Source organism: Equus caballus, chromosome 18, assembly GCF_041296265.1.
Source record: "Equus caballus isolate H_3958 breed thoroughbred chromosome 18, TB-T2T, whole genome shotgun sequence".
In the NCBI taxonomy this organism is placed as follows: Eukaryota; Metazoa; Chordata; class Mammalia; order Perissodactyla; family Equidae; genus Equus; species Equus caballus.
Window position 1 is genome coordinate 49,123,032 of NC_091701.1, and position 22,536 is coordinate 49,145,567.

The 22,536-nt window shown below is 39.2% G+C and overlaps 1 protein-coding gene across 5 annotated transcripts in view; it reads left to right on the plus strand.

The window, feature by feature from the left end:
• The window catches only part of CERS6 (ceramide synthase 6), a 303,793-nt gene that overhangs the window by 220,365 nt on the left and 60,892 nt on the right, over nt 1-22,536 (plus strand). For all 5 annotated transcript variants that reach the window (XM_001497253.6, NM_001301183.2, XM_070240590.1 and 2 more), the window contains 2 exon segments: nt 5,318-5,368; nt 9,208-9,300. In XM_001497253.6, the coding sequence (XP_001497303.1) occupies nt 5,318-5,368; nt 9,208-9,300 (144 nt within the window).

The window sequence follows — 22,536 nt, forward strand, 5'->3', positions numbered from 1 at the left end:
TCTTTTTCCAGATGGTAAAGTGAAATGATCAGAGCTGATCTATTTTTGTTACTTCTGTTCACAATGAAACCTCTACAGAACAGCTGATAAAAGAAGAAACCTGATAAAAGAGCAGATTTACTGACACTTAAAAAGACTTCTCTACTTTCTCTTTTTAAAAAAATCGTAGAATACGTAGCATTCCAGTCTAATGCAGATGGTCAAAATTTGAATGAGGCCTACAGGGCGACCCCCAGCAGCATGCCTGATCTCCATCCTGGTGCTAAGTTTGGGTTTGCTCAGGGTAAGAAGAGCCACAGAAGCCTTCCATGGGACACAGTTCAGTCCGTAGCAGATGCCAAAACAACAGAAATAGTTGCTATAATCTCTGTTGATGAAGAAAAAAAGCAGGAAGTAGGCCTAAGGGGTCTGGTCAGTGACTGGTAACCATGGAGCTCTTTGACAGTGAGAGGCATGGATAGCCATCTGCACTCTTTTATAGATTAAACAGAGTTTGGAGGTCCTTTCTAACCCCAAAGTTCAATTTTTTTATGTAATAATTCATTTTGGGTAATCAATAACAAATATCCATGATATTTTTCTTCTATTATCCATTCTTTGCACACCCAGGGTACCCTGGGGAAGGTATAGTGGAGGAATCTGGCTGGCCTGGGTTCAAATCCCAGATTTTCTACTTACCAGCTGAGTAATCTTCAATTAATTATGCTGCCTCTTTGAGATTGCTTATATGTCTATAAAATAATTAATGATACTTACCTTGATGATTGTATTAGTGAGAATACAGGCTATGTAATTATATACATAGTTTAAAGAAAGACATCACAGTAGTTTAGATATGAGAGAAATGATAGAAATTTACATATTTCATAGATATAATCCAGAGGTAAGCAGACCAAGGCTGATAGGAGGCCTCTGACACCAACCTCAATAGAAACTTTGATCTCAGGGTCAAGGGTGACTGCTCCAGTTTTCGTTATCTCACTCTGAAGGGAATGGAGAAAGGGCTAGAGGAGCTCATTCACATGTACTTTTAGGGGCACCATCCCAAAGTGGCACACGTAACTTCTGCTCACATCCCTTCCACCAGAGCTTAGATGTGTGGTTATATGAAACAGGAGAGTTGGTTGAGAAGCATTGTCTCTTGCTAAATATTGTTTTACTAGCAATTTCTGCCTCAAATTGTTATTATAAAGATTGGAAATAATGCCTTAATTCATTCCTCTAACATTGAACTGTAGAATATTGCAACAAAGGGCTTGGCCAGGTGCCTTATACATGGTTAAGACCAAGAAGATGAGATCACCCTTCTAACTCTTCCCCAGCACCTTACTACTCAAAGTATGGTCCAAGCTCCAACAGCATCAGCATCAGCATCCCCTGGAAGCTTGTTAAAAACGTAGAATCTCAGCCCTAAGCCAGACCTATTGAATCACAGCCTGCATTTTAGTAGTTTAGGAAGCTCTGCGCCTGCAAGTTCTCTTTTATGGCATCTGCTGGCTATGTTATCTGGAGCATTTACAATGTTGTGAGAATTAAATGAGATAATATGTATAAAATACTTTAAGAAAAATTAAATTAAAAATTTTTTTTTATTATGTAAAGTACTTCATAACATTATTTAATTGTGATGGGGAATAATGTGAGTCTTAAGTTACTGGAATGACAAGATTTGAGAATTCTTGGACTTTTAGATTTTCCGATCTTGACAACATTCCTGATATTGTGATGCCCTGTGAAAAATACGTATCTATTTCCAGAAAATGTGCTTGAATAAATCACCACACACTATGTTAGGTACAGAATTTATCTTTTTTCAGGAAGATGATAGGCCCACCCTTCTAAAGTGAGGGTTTTCAGTGTAGTTTTTTAATTGCACCATTGTTCTTTTTTGACGTCTAAGCATTTCAGCTTTTTATGTTCTTAATTATGTTTCTATCCTTTAATTTTTGTGATGGAATACACAGATTTTGATCAAATGAATGTGGAAATAATTCTGAAAAAGATACCTGGAAAAATTGATAAATGAAATTGATTTTAAAAAGATAGCTTCATGGTATCAATTCAAATTAAAGAAGTTATCACTAATGTATTAAATTATAAGCAGCTAGTCCAGATTCATATGCCAGTGTTGAGCTATAAAAAATTAGGAGAATCACCTTCTCATGGGCTTAAGTTTTCTAATCTGTAAATTGAGAAAGATATTTGTTCTACCTGTCTCTTAGGGTTTGGGGAGGGGAGTGTATAACATGAGATCCTAGAAAAATGTAGTATCCACATTTAGAAGGGGATGTTAGTACCTGATCTTGTCAGTGTGAGAGGTTTATGTGAACATACAGTGTATGTGAAAGAACTTGTTATGAAAACGTTTGGCAAATAAGCTTCTGGCTGGGCTAGGGCCCTGGTAACTCCATCAAATTCGCCATGTCCAGGCCTTTGCTCCTGCTTCAAGTGAGCAGGTGCCCCCTGAGAGACAAAGACTCATCCACTGTTTCTGCAGGTCACTCAGGTATCAGCATGTAATAGCAGCAGGTCCAGGTACTGGACATCTACTGCACACAGGAGAAAGCTGGGTGTTAGAAGAAAACTAGTCAGCCAAGAAACTCACAGAGGAAGGAACGCTCTAAATAATGGATTTTTCAGAGTCACTGGGAGTTGTACCTTTGTTCTCCTGGCTGTGACTGGAATGGATGGCCGCAGTGGAAGAGATTCTTGCTGCATCTTTAGAGGCAAGCACATCCATGCCCTGTGGACTTGGGACTGATAAATGCAGAAAAATACTACAAGATTTGTCATAGGCCTTGCATTTAATTCTGTATTCCTTTTCATTAGCGTTCAGTAAATGAATGCTGAACTGTCAACTTGGGTGACGATGCTGGGAGGATAAATGTGTAAGACATGCCTTTCCCTCAGGGACTTTCAGCTAATTGTGGAGATAGTAAACAACATTATCAGAGAGAAAAGTAATAACTAACATTCATATTTTACTTTAAAGTAGATTTAGGTGTGTCATGCCCACGTTTAAAACTTATGCATGTATGTATGTATTTAAAAATTTATTTCTATCTGCATTTATATATTACATAGAAAAAAAGTCAAAAATTGGGCTATGTGTTAAAATGTTAATAGTGATGAAAATTCAAGTTATTTTTTATTTTTATTAGGTTCTATATTTTTTATATCTTCCTCCAATGGACACGTCGTTTATATAACTCTAAGACAACAACATATTAAACTTTGGAAGACCCTAAAGTATTTTTATATGTACTATCTCATTTGAGCCTCACAGTCGCCCTGTAAGGTAGGCAGTCATGAACATCGATGTTATGGATGAGAGAAATGGAGGGGGCTGGCGCCGTGGCCAAGTCGTTAAGTTTGCGCGCTCCGCTTTGGCAGCCCAGGGTTTCGACGGTTTGGATCCTGGACGCGGACATGGCACTGCTCATCAGGCCATGCTGCAGTGTCATCCCACATAGCAGAGCCAGAGGCACAGACAACTAAAATATACAACTATGCCCTGGGGGGCTTTAGGGAGAAGAATAAGGAAACAGAAAAGAAAAAAGATTGGCACAGATGTTAGCTCAGGGGCCAATCTTAAAAAAAGAAATAGAGGAGATAGACAGACGTACACCTCTGCACCCAGGAAGTTAAGTGTGGTGAGATTACCTGATATATACAGTGTTGAACAGGTAGCAAATGGCCAAACCAGGAAGAAGGGAGGCCAATCAGTAGTGTTTGACTGAAAGGAGAATGTAAAGATCCCTGAATACTTTTAGGTTTAGGGCGTGGAATGACTTTTTACTTTAGTGTGGCTCCCTAAACTGAGGCCTGGTTCAGTTTTTATCAGATGCAGACGCAGGATGCACAGTGGTTTCATTTGGATGTGAGAGCAGACAGTCTGAGTTTCGTTTCCAGCTCTGGCAATGCTGAGCTATTTAACCCGGGCAGTTATTTACTAACTCAGGGCCTCCATTTACCTATCTATAAAGTGAGGCAAATAACACCAGCTACTGTAAGGATAAAATGAGTTCACATTAAGATCCTCTAAAAGTATATGGGACAGTCTAAAGAGAAACAACTTTTTAATTGGTTAAATGATCTTGGAGATTATGGAGGAAAACTCTAAAAAAAGGTGTATAGATATAGAGAGGACTCAACAAATATTAGCTAATAACATCATCATCCTTATTATCCTCCTCGTCCTCATCAGTGGAGGGCTGCTGAGGATGATGACGGGGTGAAAGGACGCCTGTATGGCTTTCAGGGGAGCAACTACATTGTCCTGCTTCAGACGGCAGCAGCTTTTGCTCTTTTCTGGGATAAGGTAAGGAGGTTAGGTCAGTACAAAGATATCTAACATTAATCTTTCAATGACAATATTATTATTTTGAGATACACAAACACACACATGGATTGAATTAATGATAGATTGATTATGTTTCTCAATAAGAGCTATACAGATGCGTGTCAAATGTGTGTAGATATATACCACACAGTGCTGAGAGCTGTAGAGGAGGGATGCAAAAAAATTACAAAGTTAATACAAAAATGTGAGAAAGCGTGTGCTGGTATTACTGGATTGTTCAAAAGTCTGTTTAAATCTGTGCCGACCCTCCCCTGCTTATTATAAGTTTTGAATTTGTGTGTACCCTTAGATGTTCTATCTGATTTTACAATGTTGTAAGGCAAGTGACTGCTGTCAAATTAAGAATGATTGTTTTGTCTTTAAAAGACCTTGACCATGAGTTGTTGGGATGGAGTGTACCGTGAGGGTTAATTCCCTCAGGCCTGGAATTAGTCTTCGCTGTCCTGTTGAAATAAGTTATATCTGCCTGTTACTGACCTTGATCAAGATGTGAAACAATTGATTAACAATGTTGCTTTGTAAACATTGGGTTGGAGGAGTTTCAGGGTATTTTGTACCAACTGTCAGCATTGTTTATGGATGATAGTGAGACTGATGATTTGCATCTGGTCTTGGTGAGACCCCTGGAGGACTCTGCTATTGAGACCAGTTACACAGCAGGAATGTGTTTATGTGACCAGCAAAGTATAAAAAATACCAACCAGGAACCAGGATTTCATCCCAGAAGTAGCCTGAAACACTACCAGTTGAGTTTAGAAGATTACCCAGAGAGAATGTATGATGGAATACTAATTGCTTTCATATCCTATTCCTAATTGTTTTAAGTCCTTCATTTCTCACACAGGTAGTTTATTGAAATCCCTAGATACTGGAGGGCAAGAACCTGTCGTAAACATCTTTTATCTTACTTCTTTTCCGCAACATGTTAAATATGTTTCTTTGTCATTTTTTCAGACCCCCTGGTTGTGGAACACAAGGCACTGCTGGTACAACTATCCCTATCAGGTAAGAAGACATTGCCACCTGGGTTTTCACACACGTGGAGTACCTTCCTTAGGGCAATCTCATGGTTTCAGGAAGGTCCCAGCAGATTGGACAGCAGCCTTGCTTTTCAGCCCCCTGCCCCGGCCCCTGCTCTTGATGCTGGACGCAGCCTAAAGAGGGAAGCAGTTTGTATTCTCAGAGGAGTTCAGAATCAAAGCTCAGTTGCTTGAGCAGATGGAGTGGAAGTGTGGAAGGTGAATTTGCTGGAGAGTAAGATACAATCAGTCCAGCAGGTGGATTCCTGTTTCTGACGGCTGATCTTCTTCTAATAACTGAGGAGAGCCTGAAGACCTGAGCACAGCACAGCATAGGATGGCCTCAGCAGCAAGTGGGCAGAGCTCAAATGTGGAGCTGGATAAGCATGGCAGGTTTGATTCGCTTTGTGGCTTAGGAGAAGCCCCCTAATATGTAAGTCTAGCACCGTTTCCATGAACACAGATACATGGGTTTGTGCCATTATATGTAGACTAAAAAAGCATCATTGAAAATGAGATTAAAATCATATCCCCAAAAGGGAGCATTTCAGATCCCTGCCCATTGACATATCTTTGCCTCTGTCCATGAATTCAGTAATGTTAGCAAGTGTTGTGCTCCCCAGATCAGTTACTATGTGAATGTCAAATCTAGGACTTTTCTAGAAATTTCTTGCTGAAAAATTTCTAGTTCAATTGGGATGTTATATAAGAGAAACAAATGCAACTAGATATTTTAGTGATAAAATAGAGAGATACATTATGATAAACAATTTGGACTTTTAAGTTTGACTGGGATTCTTTGGGATTATCTTTTTCAAGGTATTTGGGCTTTTGTATGCGTGTATTTTGAGGTGTGTACAAGGTTAATGAGAAGCGCACACGCTCTGCATCTTCTCTGTTACACACAGCTTGGGAACAGTGGGTAAGGACTGGCACTGGAGACTCCTTGGGCAAGTTCAAGGCTAGGGACATGTTGAAATGGAATTCCAGTTTGCCTTTCCATCTGTTTCATGTAGTTTATTCAGGTTATAAAAGAATGTAAATAAGCAACATGTCTTGATTAGAGAGAGCTGAGCATTCTGGGGCTATCTGATAGAGACTAAAGCAACATTGAAACCAATCACGTATTGTACACAATTGTAATTCTCAGGTCCAACTGCTGTTTATCTTAAATACTTGGAATATTGTCATTTACAGCTCTCTTTGTGCCCTGTAATGGTATACTGAGTGGAAAAATCCATATATATCTAGCATTCTATTTATAAAAGTACATTAAAGCCTTCTAGAAACCTTAACTTGAAGGTTAGTGTTGCAGCTGTTCTAATGCACTGCATTCATGAGACAAATTCTGTCATGTGAACGACATTGAAACAAATGCCATATGAAATGTAATTCCCATTCTTCTTCGTAGCTATAAGGTAGTCTGGAATAACTTTCACGTTTATGGCTGGAGCTGAGAAATTGCTTATTTCTGAGAAAATTAGTTGCTAGAGCAGTGGCCCAAAATGTAGTTGCAGACTGTCTCACAGACAACTGTAGATTCAACATAAAAGTTTGAGGGTCTGGTAGATACAGTTATGTTTAAAAATAGGAGACATCATTAGTATTAAAGGAAAGATGTCATTTGTGGGGATTCAGATCAAGATTATCTTCTACTAATAAGATATCATTGCTTATCAATGAATAATTCAGCATATAGCTCCCAAAATCTAGGACCGATTCACAATCTCTTGTGTGAATGGTGGTCATCTTTGATAAACTCCATATTGTAATAACAAAAAAATTGCCTGCTTTCTTTTTGTGTGTGGGGGGAAAAAAGTAAAAAGCATATAATCGTTATGCATGTAATTGTAGCACTTGGTGGGTAACTGTGTCTATATTAGGTTGCAGCTCAGATTTGGTTTCAAGCCTTAAAAAGCACTTTGAAAGATGAGGCATGCTTGTGAAATGAATTTATTATATCTTTAGCATATATATTAAGTAAATAAGTGAACTGAATTTTAGATGAAAGAGGTAGCGGTCTATTTCAGTTTTATTAAAGACACATTACTCTTTGTATATAAATATGTATTTCTTACATATAAATGATTTTTGTATACATATATATTTTAAGTTTAAAATAATATAAAGCTGCCTTCAGTTGGCCCTAGTATAGCTTGTCATAAAGAGCGCAGGTTGGCAACGAGAAGCCCAGCATCGCAGTCACAGGGCCTCCCTAGCTGTGAGACCTGGGATGAACCTCGCAACCTGAATTAACTGACAGCAATTTCCTGTCAACTATACAATCTAGAAAACGATAGTACTAATTTTATAGGATTTTTATGAGAGTCAAAGAGGTTAGTCAAAGAGGTTAACAGGTGGTTAAGCTTTGTCAACTGCAAAGCACTCCATGACTACAGTAGTTATTATAATAAGACATCCTCTTATGAACTCTGCAGTTTCTAGATGTGCTCTCCCTTGTCCTCACAGCCCACTGTGGCATTTTCCCAGGTGGTGATGCAGGCAGTAAGTGAATCTCATTAAAACTGAAATTTAACCTTGGCTCCAAGGGTCCTGAAGCCAGTGCCCCACTTTCTAGACTTCATTTCTGGCATACATCTGACCCGAATATCCATCCCTCGTGGTTAATGCCTTCAAATTTTAAAAGGACAATTCAGTGGGAAATAGATTCTCTCCAGGGTGCTGCTGAACTGGATAAACACATTGATGCTCATTGTCACTCAGAGCTTATGATTGCTGGTGGGAGAGCATCCTGTCCTCTGGTGTGTTTTGTTGCCAAAGATCAATGAGGGGGACAACTGTTCTCCTTGATGCCCATACTTAAAGTTAGTAGAGTTGGTAGTTGCATGCCAGCTTCTCATGAAAGTCGTTTGTTTTGCTGCTATTGGTTTACAAAGTACTTAAATTTCAGTTGTATTTACCTACATACTATTACCTTGTATGTAGCAGTGTGGACATGTTTGTGTGATGTTTCAATGGTCTTTCATTCATTCTGGTAAAGCAAGACATTTTGTTACAACTCATTGAAATGGTTTTTTAAAACCCTGTTTGTTTTGTTTTAAAGGATTTATATGCAAAATAAACATTGCTGACTTCTACTGCCTCTCAGAGCCTCTCCCCATTTCTGGACCTTTGAGACAGGTAGAGCAGATGTCACCTCCATTTTACAATAAGTAAACTAAGGCCCAAGGTGTATACCTACTGAGCTGTGGAGCTGGGACTTGATCTCAGATTTCCTGGCTGGTGTCCAGACTGGCATCTCTTGGCAGCTTCTTTGTCCCTCTGATCTTTTAATAAATATTTTTGAATTATCTCTTTTGAAATGTGCAATGTATGGAATATTTCCTAATAATGAGAAAGCTCTGATTAATGCAGGACTTGAAAACCTTGCCTCAGTGACCCATATAGCACTCCAGTTTCTTTCCCCTACCTTCCATGTCCCTGTACTGTGGCATCTCACAGGAGTTGTTCAGAGTTATTCTTTTCGTGTATGTGTTAGAAGTTTTTTTTTCAGGTTGCCTAAGGAATCTTGCAGACGCTCCTGTCAAAGAACCATAAATGTTATCGTTAAAATGTATGGTGAATTGGGTACCAAATGTTCATACTGATTGACACTTTTTTGGTTGGAGATGAAACAAAGCTAATGCCATCAAGCTGTGGATTAGAGGCATCCTTCAAAGCCCCCTTATACACAAAGGGAATGGGGCTGGAATTTATGGAGACATAAGACCATGTCACTTTTCAGCACTGAGCTTGAGATGTTTGGGGCACAAATTGGATTTCCTATGAACTATTAATCTTTCCTTTTTTTTCTTTGATCCTCAGCCGCTCACAACTGACCTTCACTACTATTATATCCTGGAGCTGTCGTTTTATTGGTCTTTAATGTTTTCCCAGTTCACTGATATCAAAAGAAAGGTAAGAGTGGTTATGTTGTAAAGTGCTTGCTGACGTGCATCTTTAATGACCCTTGGCAGATGGGTGCAGAGCGTCAGAGGCACTCACCTCTATTCTCCCAGCTGTGCTGGGTTAGCGTTACTTTGCACATTATAGCAGAAAGTTCTCTATTTTTGTTTGTGCTATTTTGTATTTTATTCCCATTGTCTCTTCACTTTTCCCTCAAAACCTAGTGTTTTTTTCTCCATGAAAATATATAGCAATGAATCCTGACAGCAATTTTCTCTCAGTCTGATTCACAAGTCCCTCTGTTCTCCAAATTAAATAAAGAAGCAAAATTGTATTTGTAGCTCCAGGGAGAAAGTAAAATCTCAATGTTCCAGCCCTACAGAAGCAATTTTTCCCCAGTTAAAGAGTTGTCTAACATCACAATATGTCATGAAAATGCATTCCTAGATGAACTGTGTTCTGGTTTTCATCCCTCCCCTGCACTGGAATAGCCTGTGCTGAGGGTACTCTTGACCTCCTGAGTGTTAAACGCACTCATTCTAGTTCTCATCCTACCAGCTTCTGGCAGAATTGGCACTTTTAGCTATTCACTGCTTGTTTTTTTTCCATGACGTTATTTTCTCCAGATTCCCATATTTGGATCATTCCTTCAAAGTCATCTTTGCTGGCCTCCATCCCAGTGCCCCATGCTCTGCATATTTGCGAAACGCCAGGGTCTGGTCCTGGATTACAGGACATCATCTCCCTGGATGATCAAGCTTCTACTCTCTAGCAGTACCAACCATAATTTATCTACCAGTGACTCCAAAATGTTTCTCTTCTGCCCCAGATTCTCTCCGGGTCCATACTTCTACAAATCTACTTATAAATAATAGTATTATGTTCTTTTTGTTTATTTTATCATTTAATCCTCACAACTCCAAGATCCAGTTGGATCATTTTTTATTTATCTTCATTTTATAAATGAGGAAACTGAACCTCACATAAAAAGTGTCCCCTCCCAAAGATCTCCTCTTCCCATAGTCTTGTTCTCCCTCCAATAAACCTTGTAACCAATAGTCACGTAAGCTAGAGGTTTTCCTTCGCTCTTCTTTCCTCTTTGTCATTCCTTGTACCTACTTGCTTAATGTCACTGACACATTTGGTTTGAGTCCTATCTACTTTTCTTAACCTTTTACAATAGCCTCCTAAATGGTCCTCTGTCTATATAGTCATTCCTGTCTACTTGCCACCTAAGAGTTATATTTCTAAAACCTTCAAGACAAAGCCAAACTACTTAGAGTGATGTTTAGGGTTGTCAAAATGATTCAGACCCACCTCTCCAGTCTTATCACCCACCCCCTCTCTCCCCCATCCTGACACACACGTATGTCCTAACTACAGATATCTTCTCACCATTGTTCAAACTCATTTTTTCCCATGCATCTTTGTTTTTAATAAGACCTTGCCTGTGGCTAGAATAATCTCTATTCCCCCTCCTCCCAGACCAGACTAGCACAAAAGTAATCTCTTCTTTGAAGCCTTATTCAATTTCCCCGAAGTTTTTGACCATACCTTCCTCTGTGTTTAGTTTACAGGTGCCCAGTACTTACCATATTGTATTTTTTTTAACAGCATAGTGACCTGCGTCTCTCCCTTTCCTAGACATGGAGGGCGAAGAACAAGATTTATTCATCTTTATTCCTCTCATGACTATCAATGTACCTGCTTGTGGTGGGGATTAGTAAGTTTAGGGTAAATGAATAAATAGATTTAGAATGTCTTCTAACTTGCTAATGGGTATCTTCCAAGCTCCTTTGTGCACAGGACTGTGCATTATGATGGAGCACAATGCTGCAATATATCATTTCTTGGTTAGATCAGTAATCGGCTAAATTGCAAAGTGGTATCCAAATGGTAGCAGAAAAGCACTTACGAGTCTACGACCCTCGTACCTGCATCGTCTTTCCCCAGGTACGCTCCTTCCACTATCCTACAGCGGTGGCTTACTTGGCTGGCAAAAAGCTGCCTTTCCTGACCTGTGTGGCCACACAGCCTTAATGTGGTATATGTTGTCCGATTCTCAGAAGAAGCCGATGGTCACTCTGAGGGCTAGGGCTTGGGCATAGCAGATAACCCTTTGACACCCATAATTTGTGTTTCCTTTAGTCATTGCACCAAACGCTCTGGGCCAATTTCTGGACAGGTTTAAATAGTCTTCAGTGATGGTATGCCAATTAGATCACATCTGTCTTATATGAGGAACCTTCTTCATTCACGTAGTCAGTACTTGTAGACTGATTATCTCCCATGTGCCAGGGACTGTGCTAGGCTCATTGTGCATTTTACTGATTGTTTAACTCTTTAATTGTGGTAGAAATAGAAAACATAAAATTTACCGTCTTAACCACTTTTAAGTGTACAGTTCATTAGTGTTACGCACATTCACATTGTCGTGCAACCGGTTTTCAGAACTCTTTGCATCTTGCAAAACTGAAACTCTGTACCTGTTAAACAATTCCGCATTCCTCCCTCCTCCGGGCCTCCGGCAACAGCCGTTCTACTTTCTGTCTCAATGAATTCGATTACTCTAGATAGTGCATATAAGTGGAACCATCCCATATTTGTCCTTTTGTGCTTGGTTTACTTCACTTAGCATAATGTCCTCAGGTTCATCTGTGTTGTAGCGTGTGTCGGAATTTCCTTCCTTTTTAAGGCTGAATAGTATGCATTTTATTTTCTTCTGAGGAGCATTTTTTCCAGGTAGTGACAGAAAACACTTCTGTAATGAAGGAGGAGGTTTGAATATTTTTCACATTTTGTAGTTGGGAAAATTGATCTACAGGGAGCTTATACAAGTTTTTCAAGGTTGTGCAACGTGGGAATGAATTAGAGCCCAAGCTTAACAAGCAAAGTCCTGTGATTCATCTTAGATCAGACATGTCCACAATTCTTGCATTGTCTTGCCTTGCCATGCTTCTGACATTAAAGATAGTAAGCCTTTTGCAGCTCTTTGCCATTTTATTGGTTCCTCTTTTGCTTAGTGAGAAATAGAGGTGCCATCTAGAATTAAAGAGATTAATAAAATCAAGACTAACTGTCCTTGACTCCCAGGAGCCTAGTCCTAGCAAGATATTGCCTAGTCCCACACTAAAAGTCGCCAAGTGCCCTCCACTTGCTTGAGTTTTCTCATCATGCATTTACCATGTCTTTTCAGTGAGTCGAGAGCACTCATAGAATCTTCTTTATTTTAAGCCAAAGGACCATTATTTTAATAGTTATCGTAAGTGGATTATTTTCAAGGGCTGAAGTGTATCATTTTGTGTGGTTTTAACATATCTTGGATCAGTGTAGAAAACTGTGAAAGGGGTAATTTTACAAGGAGGTTCATGGAATTGATCTCAGGCCTGTACCTATTGTCAGTTTTTAGAAATTAATTATATGCTTTTTCTTAGTCCACACCCATAGCTTGTTTTAGACATCTGGCACCTGTCCTTTCTTCAGCTGGTCAGAGTACGTTTGGACGTTCCAGGTGCAGCTAGCTTATTCTTGTTTCTTGCACAAAATGGGCATTTGGTCACTACCAGACATTCTCATTACTCAGTACCGGTTAGTAAGGAAGGCCTTTTCCTCTGTTGCCATCTCTCGTTAGTGAATTGTAGACTTTCCTTTTCTCCTTCACATCTTGCTGACTCTCACAGCAGGTCCCTGGTGGTTCCCTCCTCATTGGTCTATCGCTTGGAAGACCTGCCATCCCAGCCATAAGTGAAGATTTATGGAATATTTGGCTGCCAAATACACTCCCCACCTTCTGTACTGCAACTATTAGCTAAACCCTCTAAAAACAGGCTGCTTCCTAATTATAGAATAGAGGTGTTTGAAGACACCCATTGACAACACAGCATGGAAATTAACTTCTGAAGGCTATTCATAGAGTCACTAATAAAAAGGTTATAAAAATGTTTCTTTAGTTCCCCTATTAAATGACAGTGAGCTTGAACGGCCATTTTCAAATAGAGACCAGGATTTATAAACATTGGATCCAAATGCCTGCCTCAAACTGTTAGAATCAGTACCTTAAATGAGGTTTAGAAATTATTTTTTGTGACTTAATGAATTCATGAGTCTTTCTAAAGGGCTTTTATATTCACAAATTCTTCCCCTCTAGGAGCATCCTAGTATTGCCATCTTTTTTATTTTCTTAATTGCTCTCATTCCAAATAGAGTCTGGAGTTTAAAAATGAGAGGAGAACCTTTCATCCTGTGGTGACAGAGCACATTGCCTCTCTCCTGATCGTTTCCAGGGTTGGTACTCATTTGGTCAGTGACGAGATATACTATTAATCTTCCCAGAGGGAAGGGACTAGCCAAGCTGTAGTAGTTTGGTATAATGGACTTATAATTTAAATGTTCTATTATGCGCTACCAAGATATGTCAACCTTTTTGACAATTTTTCCTTCCTTCCTCCCTTTTTTCTTCTCTCCATCCCTCTCCCCTTCTCTCCCTTCTTCTCTTCCTTTCTTCCTTCCCCCTTTTGTAAAAAGAAATTGTAAAGGTATCTTATTAAAACAACAGGTATATTCTTGGTATTCAACATCGTTTGAAACATCTTTCATTTCCCAAGTCTTAACTTTTGTTAAAATTCTGTCCTTTAGCACCTGTTCACAGTAAGTATTTCTTCTGCACATCAAAATTTTCCAAGGGAAGCTAATAAGCATAATTGTGTTGGAGCTCAGAACAGCTTGTTTGTGTCTAAGCCCTGTGTCCCTTTTAACTAAGCTGCTGTTTGGCTTGAAGGCCTGGGCCCTTGGCCAATGATCCCTGCTCGTGTTCGGAGGCCGTTGCAGGAAATCAGCCATGGCCGAGTTCCAGGGCCCAGATGGTGAATTCAGCTTGTTGCTCTTTTGGTCTTTAACCTGAGAGAAAAACTACGTTTTGTAAATGATTCTTAACAGAGAGAAGTATGATAATTAAGTTTAGCAAGACACTTTTTGACAGGCTTGTATTTGCTCTCTAGTAACTTTTGCAGAGAATAACTAGCATCCGTTGCTATGAGTGGTTTAGCTACCTTTTGGGGGCCTGTCATCCTCCAGATCTTTCCTCCTTCAATTAGCTTTAGGGTAAAAAAAAAAAGGCATGCTTTAATCTTTTTATAAGGAAGCAGTATGCATAGAATTAAGTGAAATAACGTCCATGAAACCATCTAGTACATTGCTTGACAAATAGAGCTTAAAACAGTACCTAGCTCATAATGACCCAAATGCAGTTGAATCAAAATGTAGTGCTAAAACCCAAAACAAACAAACAAAAACCTCCGAAAGTAGTGGTCACAAATTTTCGTACTTTTGGTCAATTAAAATTAACAAAAATAATTAGGAAGAGAAACTAACTTAAGGTTGCCAAACTTTTACTTTTCCTAGTAAGAAAATTTTAAAATCACCTACCACTTATTACCATCAATTCATAAAGGAAAGGACATTTTAAAGGAGAAAGGACACCTTGTAATAAATGACAATCCTTTAAATTGAGGATTATGAAAAAGTTCTTAGTTTTCTCATTTTGTTCTTGACTGGGGAAAAATTATGGGCAATATAGCTTAGAGATTAAAGGCATGGGCTCTGGAGTACGTCCACCTGCCCAGCACCATGTTTGATTTGGTGTGACCTTGGGTAAGTTACTTTTTACCTCTCTATGCCTTGGTTTCCTGATCCAAAGAATGGAGTTCATGTAACCTACCTCACGGGAGTGTCATGAGCGTGAGTAAGTAATACACGGTTATAATAGTGCAGGGCACGTAATAAAAGTTAGCTGTTGCCGCAGTTGTTAATGCAGTTCACTAGATAGTGCCAGCTCTCTATCCTCAGGCACAGGGAGGATTGTACTTCTCAGCCATGCCCCTTCTTGTGGTGGGATGGATGGCCATGTAACTGGCAGGCTGTGAGCAGAACTGACTCGAGTTGCTTTTGGCCTGGAGTATTTAATTGCTGGTATGAGACCCTCTAGAGTCTCTTTTCCCCTGTAGTACAGTGGTTGGTAGCCTTTGAGATGGAGGCTGCTCCATCAGCCTGCAGCCCTGAGTGACTGTGGTGAATAGCGTGCCCCCTTGCCCCTGCCAGCTACGTGGTGACATGCAGTGAGTAAGAAATAAACCTTTGTTTTAAACCACTGAGATTTGAAAGGCTTTGCCATGTAATCTAGCTTATCTGACTAGTACAGCTATTATTAATAATATGACTAATCATCATTTCCTAGAACAGTGTTTGGAAATAATTTGTCTAGATCAGCAGTTCTCAAGGTGTGGTCTGCAGACACTTGGAGATCCCTGAGAACCTTTCAGGAGATCTGCAAGGTCAAAACTGTCTTCATGATAATACTAAGATGTCATTTGCCTTTCTCATTATGTTGAAATTTGCACTGATGGTGCAAAGGTAATGGTGGAAAATTGCTGGCCATGACACCAAACTATGTTAGTAATCATTGTATTCTTCACTGCCACATGCTTGCAGGAAGAAGAAATGTCAGTTTCACTTGAGAATACTCTTGATGAAGCAGTGAAAAGTGATAATTTTATTAAATCTCTATTCTTGAGTATACATTTCTAAAAATGAGAAGTAGGCATAAAAACTTCTACATAACAATCTACAGTAATGTCTCAAGAAAAATCACCTGCAGTTAGTGCTTTGCATTGCAAGCTGAACTAGCTGCATTTTTTCCCCCATAGAATCTCATCTTTACTTGAAAGAATGAATGACACACTGTGGTTATTCCAACCTGTGTATTTGCTAGACATTTTCTTGAAACAAATGAACTGAGTTAGTTTGTCAAACTGTTTCAAGTAAAACAATTGACAATTTGTTGTCAATGATAAAACTGAAGCTTTCAAGGAAAAATTAGATTTTTGGAAAACTTGTGGCCACCAGCAAGAGCTTGATAGCATCTCTATACTTAAAGACTTTTCTCATGAAATTGCTAGTGATATTAATAAATATGATTTTTAAAACGTTGCATAATAAAATGTTTCATTAACTCAGCGAGCCACTATTTTCAAAGTGACTAATACCTCATGCTACAAAATCATGCATGAGAGAAAGATCCATTCAAAGGTTAAGACAGACCAAAGGATTTTATGTAACAGAATATGAAAAGTTTATTGATATGGTTTAAATTCCAGACTGCAACTAACCTTTAAGAATATCCCCCCTGTCAAGTTTTGATACAGTGTCAAAGTAGAATATCCGTAACTATCTGAAAAGACTATGAAGATACTTCTCCCTTTTCCAACTATGTGATACTGGATTTTCTTTACATACCTCAACCAAAGTAACATATGGCAACAGATTGAATGGATATGCAATTGTAAGAATCCATCTCTCTTGTCTTAACCAGACATCAAAGAGATTTCCAACCATGTAAGACAATGCCACTCTTCTCACCATTTTTTTTTAATTTTGGAAAATGTAGTTATTTTTCATAAAAGTATTTATATTAATTAATGTCATGGACTTTAAATGAATAAATGTGTTTTACAGGTTTTTAAAAATGTGGTAAATCTTGATAGATATAACCCACATACACGAGCACTTTTTGGTGTCCTCAGTAATTTTTAAGAATATAAAAGGGTCCTGAGACTAAAACATTTGAGAACTGCTTGTCGAGATTATTTTAAGTTTTTCCTATGACTCCAACTCTCAGCTAGTGCCTCAGATTGTATCAGCATGTCCTTTCTTTGCTTGAAAAGCTAAAATCATGCTAGCTGATACCTGATCATCCTGAGAGGGAGGGAGGATGATGGAGAATTCTCCCTGTGTAACCTCACACTACTTGTAGACACAGTCAGGCAGGCTACTTAGCCTCTCTTTCATAGAGGTGCCAAGTTGCTCTTTTCTCTGTCCACTTGTGATCGGAGCAGCAATATCCTGCCCTTGAAGCTTAGATTTCTTCTGAGGCAGATATGCCCGATTCTTGGGCCTCTGTCCTGTTTCTTTCTCTGTACAGTGTCTTCAGCATCTAAGAAGGGAAGAAGAGGCAGCTCATTTTAATAAGCTACCACCTGTGATCAAAGCATTTCAACCCAGTGCTCTGTGCAGGCTGCTGGGAGAACAATAGAACAGTATTGCCTGGAAAAGAAATATGTTTCATGGGGCAGTTTTATGGGATTTTATTCAAAGGCTGCCGTAACTAGTGGCTTACTCTGGAAATCACACTCCCAGGTGCCTTGCCAAGGGAGAGGCTCTTAAGCATTTTTAGATCTCACAGTCAAATGACCAACCTCTGGACAGCTCTGGGGCAGTGCAGTGGTCCATACTGCTGTCCAGGACGTGGGAGGGTGACAGCCGGGAACCTCTTCTTCCCATGTGGTGCAAAGGGCCACAGCCTTGCTGCAATACAGAGAGTTACACCCAGGACCCACCCAGTGCTGCTGGTCTAGGGCTCTGGGTCCTTGAGTCTAAGGCTTCAGGAGTCCCACCCTCTCTCAGGACATGCCACTGGCACTTGGAAGGATCCGCTTTCATCTGGGAGGGTCAGTCATTTAGCTTCCTCTGGGGAGTTTCCCACAAGTCATCCTTGCTGACTTGGGAAAACACCTACTTTGGCTTCTTATAGCTCGAACTGTCTCTCTGACTCCATGAATTCCCTCCGTTTCTGTCCCTGTAGATACAAAAAGACCCTTCTCAGATCCTTCCCTTTGGCCTCCTAAGAGGCGCCTCTTCCACTCATGGCTAACCCTGCAGCTTCCCTCTTGATCCCCCTTCTCCTCCTATCTTCTAGAAGTGGACCCTTGATGTATTCCTGAAATTTACACAATGTTATAAAGCAATGTGACCTCAGTAAAATAAAAAAACTTAACCTCTTCAAAAAAAAAAGGAAGAAATAAAAATGGACCTTGTCCTATTCTTGTGGACCTAGTTCGAGTCTCTCACTTATATGTGTTTTCAAAAGTGTCCTCTCTGCTGCCTCCTTCCTCATAGGTCCTTCCTCATGCATTGGTTTCTCAGAAGCAGCCTCGTGAAATAGTTGGGAGCCCGAGCTCTGGAGTCACACAGACCTCGGTTCAGATCTGGCTCTAGCCTGTCCTCACCGTGTGATGTTGGAAAAATTAAGTAGCATCTCTGTGCCTCAGTTTCTTTGTAAAATGGAGTTCAAACAGTACTTGCTTTAGGGAGTTGCTGTTAAGAATAGATCACAACTTCAGACAGAACCCTTGGAGCTTAAGAATTAGTAGGAAAATCACAGGACAGATAGAAGTTCACCAGGCAGTCAAAGTGGAATGGGGCTTGGAGAAAAGGCCAGAGGCCTGCATGAGGGCAAGAAGAAACTTGACAAGTGAATTCTGCAGGTAGTGTTCTGTCTGTTTGTGAAGGGGCGTGGGAGTTCAGGCAACTGAAGGAAGAGGAGTTAGAAGAGAGAGGAGAAGGCTGATGATAATAAGAAGAGTCCTCTGAACCGCTCCTGACAACTTGCAGCATCATCCCAACATGGTTGAGCCCAAGGAGACTTTTTCCATCGTCCATCTAAACCACAAAATTGAGTCCTCGATTGCCCATTGTCATTTGGGGCCTCAAGGACTTTACAATAAGTATGAGGATTATGGCTTTTGAGTCCTGGAATATTTCTTATTTTAGCTGAGCACAGGCTGCCCCCTACTGACCGTTCTGGATGTTTTCATCCTGAATGGGTTTACTTGATATTGTCAAGCGTTGCTATGGCCTTTGTCCTCAGGGCGATTGCAGAAAAAATGGAGAATAAAATCTGTAAACCTGTGCATCACTTAAGACTGTGGTGTTGAGTCTATTTAAAATGTCTCAGAAGAGACCCGTCTAGCATTAGACCCTGTACATATTGGGGCCGGCCCTGTGGCCCAGTGGTTTAAGTTCTCGCGCTCTACTTAGGCAGCCCAGGGTTTCACCAGTTGGGATCCTGGGAGCGGACATGGCGCCACTCATCAGGCCATGCTGAGGCGGCGTCCCACATGCCGCAGCTGGAAGGACCCACAACTGAAAATATACAACTATGTACTGGGGGGCTTTGGGGAGAAAAAGGAAAAATTTTTAAAAATCTAAAAAAAAAAACCTGTACAAATTAGTGTGGCTGGGCCAAGAGTAATTTTAACAGAACCCAGAAGGTATATATAAAGGCCTCCAACTCCTGGCGCTTGTAATTTGGCAAGACTTGTAGTGATGGAGAACTTGCGTAGACCCAAAGTTCAATAGGAAAAAAACCACGCGTGTATAATGAAGAAAAGTATCTGCATCATTTGAAAGCAGAGTGCATTTGGAGGGTGTGCTTTTGAGGGGAGGAGGAAAGGAAAGCATGAAGGAGAACTCCAGAGAGTCGTGAATTAGGTTCCATGCTCTGGCCAGGCACACTGAAAGGGAATTGATGGCACTATGTTACTATTTTCTATTGAACAAATAAAATTTTATTGTGTCCTTTTCTACAGTAATAAAACCAATTAAAGATTAAATATTAACTAAATAATTCATAGTGGATGAGATTATGAGTTCTTAATCTTGAAATGGTACCATAAATGTTACACAGGAGAAAGACTGGGTAAACACTGCTTATACAACAGTTCTTTATTTCATTTATATATGTTCTCAGAAGCTATAAAGTTATGGCACATCTAGCAGTAGAGAAAGTAACATTACATCTAGAAACACAGCTTTTGTTTTAAAAGCTGGTGAAGAAACTCCTTGATTTTCAAATTAGCTTGAAGTTGTAGTTAGAATTTATCATGAGAATTTTGATGGAAACACCTGCCACGACTCTTTTTTTATATAGTTTATCTGAATTTTGAGAGTAATATTTAATAAATTCAGAATAGCCTTGAAAATGAATTGTTGCATATTCTTTATCTGAAGAAAATATGCTGCTGAAGCTGGCCATGAGACTATGGAATTGCCACATCTCAGATAATATGACTGAGTTTTCCATTATGCCCTTTGACGTGGCACTAAAGCAGGTGTTAGCAAACTTTTCTATAAAGGGCCAGAGAGTAAATATTTTAATCTTGCAGGCCGTGTAGTCTCTGTTGCAACTACTCAACTCTGCTGCTGTAGCAAGCACATTGCCATAGATGATAGTTAAATAAATAGATGTGGCAGTGTTCCAATAAAACTTTATTTACAAAAACAACTGGAGGGCCAGATTTGGCCTGGGGGCCATAGTGTGCCTTTCTCTGCTCTAAAGTAGAGCAACCTGGATGTTGCTCTATATTTACTAATACATTACATATTTGGTGAACAGTGAGGATGTCAGATTTGAGAATGGCTAGTAGATATTTAAATCACATCAGTGCGTACTTTTAAAACATTTTGATAGTAACAATAGTAAATTTGAAGTCTTTAACCAATTAATTTCTCGACACTTACTGTTTTTAGAATGTTTGTATGTGACACTTATCTCCCTCAAGGACCTAAATCTATATATATTTAGTCCAAAAGGGGAAAAGAAAGTCTATTGGAAAAAAGTGTGGAAATAAATTTCACTCTAGTTTTAGTGTAAATGAGGTTTTATTCGTGGATTGAATTTTAGAAAAGGGATAATTGAATCATTCCTGCCAGGACTCCTCTGCTTTGTAATCGAACAAACGTTTCCCAAATAAATCACACTTTTTCATCCCTTTCCAACTTTTCTCATAAATATTTACCCTAGAGTGCATAGGCCATACATGGGCATGAAGGTGAATTCTAGTTACAGGTTTTGAAGAGCGCTGTTTTTTGAAACACCTTTCTTTAAATGGCACATTTAACCGGTTCTCTTTATAGTGAGCCAAAATTCAAGGCCGGTTACAAATATAATGACTGAATAAACTGTGGGAGATTGCAGATACCCAAATATTGACATTGACATTCACGTACATTATGTGAATGTTTTGTGTCCTGCACTGGTAAAAGAAAGGTATAATTTTCCTCAAATTGCCTAATATGGACAAATCAACTGATTTCCATAAATCATCCTGAATATACTTTCATTTTAGTCATTGTCTCAAGACCTAAACAGTTTTTTTGTCTCATTTCTTTGCTTTTTAAGAGGTCATATATATATGTGTGTGTGTGTGTGTGTGTGTGTGTGTGTGTGTATAAATATATATATGCTATTAATCAGGACTTTAGCATCCTTAGCCCAAGATTAACAATCTATAATATTTTCAGATTCCCTCGATGGTATTTAACTATAATTATTCTTGGCATATATAAGCGTTGTCTGAAATCCTCCCCATCTCCATCTGTGTGTTGTTCTGGAGTGGAGATGGAGCCTGAGTGGTCACTCCCCCCTGCACGTTGCCAGGTTACGTGCTTGAAGTCCACTTCCTGCACAGCCATGATGCTCTCCAGCTTCATTCTGAGTTTTACCCCTACCTTGCAAAATCCCAAGTGATGAGATAGAAAGATTGTAATTGATCTCTAGAAGAAAGAGCATGTTACTCTGTTAAAAGTTGTACTAATTTCTATGCACCTTGAAGGATCAAATGAGGAAACTATTTTTTATAAAAATGAAACAAATAGAAACGAGAGATTTCTATTATTGCTGCAACTGCCATAAAATGAAATCAGCTTTAAATTATGCTGTTGTACTTCTGTTTCCTAGAGAGTTTGAAGATCTGTTCAATGGGTAACCTGATGCTAATTACTTGATTTCTATTCATATGTTAGACTGTAAGTTTATCAATTGTATTTATTAATTTTATTTATTAAACTAAATTTGGGAAAGCTAATATATGTTATTTGCATCTGCGAGAGAAGAGTGTTTTCTTTGTCTTACACATATATGGTATTTCATATTCTTCAACATCCATGCACATCTAAATCAGCCATCACTTAAGATTTTGGTAGTATATTCCTTTCTTAAGAAGGTTCACCACTGCTCTTCTTTACTTGCTGCAAAGATTATTCCCAAAAGAAACAGCATAAAATTATTAATACTTTATCCAGCAAATGGAAATTTAGAGAACAATTTCTTGTTGTTTCTGGTGGGTTTTCTTAATGAGAAATGAGTTAATTTTGCTTTCATGAAAACATGCACATCGAGATGAATTTCTGGTGCCTCTTGAAGACAGAATATTATTTCAAAGACTCTAGGCGGGCTGATCAATGCAAATGGAGTTCCATCATGTAGAACATCATATGTTCTTATCTTAATGAGAGCTTGATCCCTCTGGCCTTTTGCTGCTAATATTTTATTGTGCATAAAATTCCCCTGGAGAACTGAGCTAAAGATGCTGATTCTCATTCACATAGTTGGGGATGGAGCCCAAGTAGCTGAAA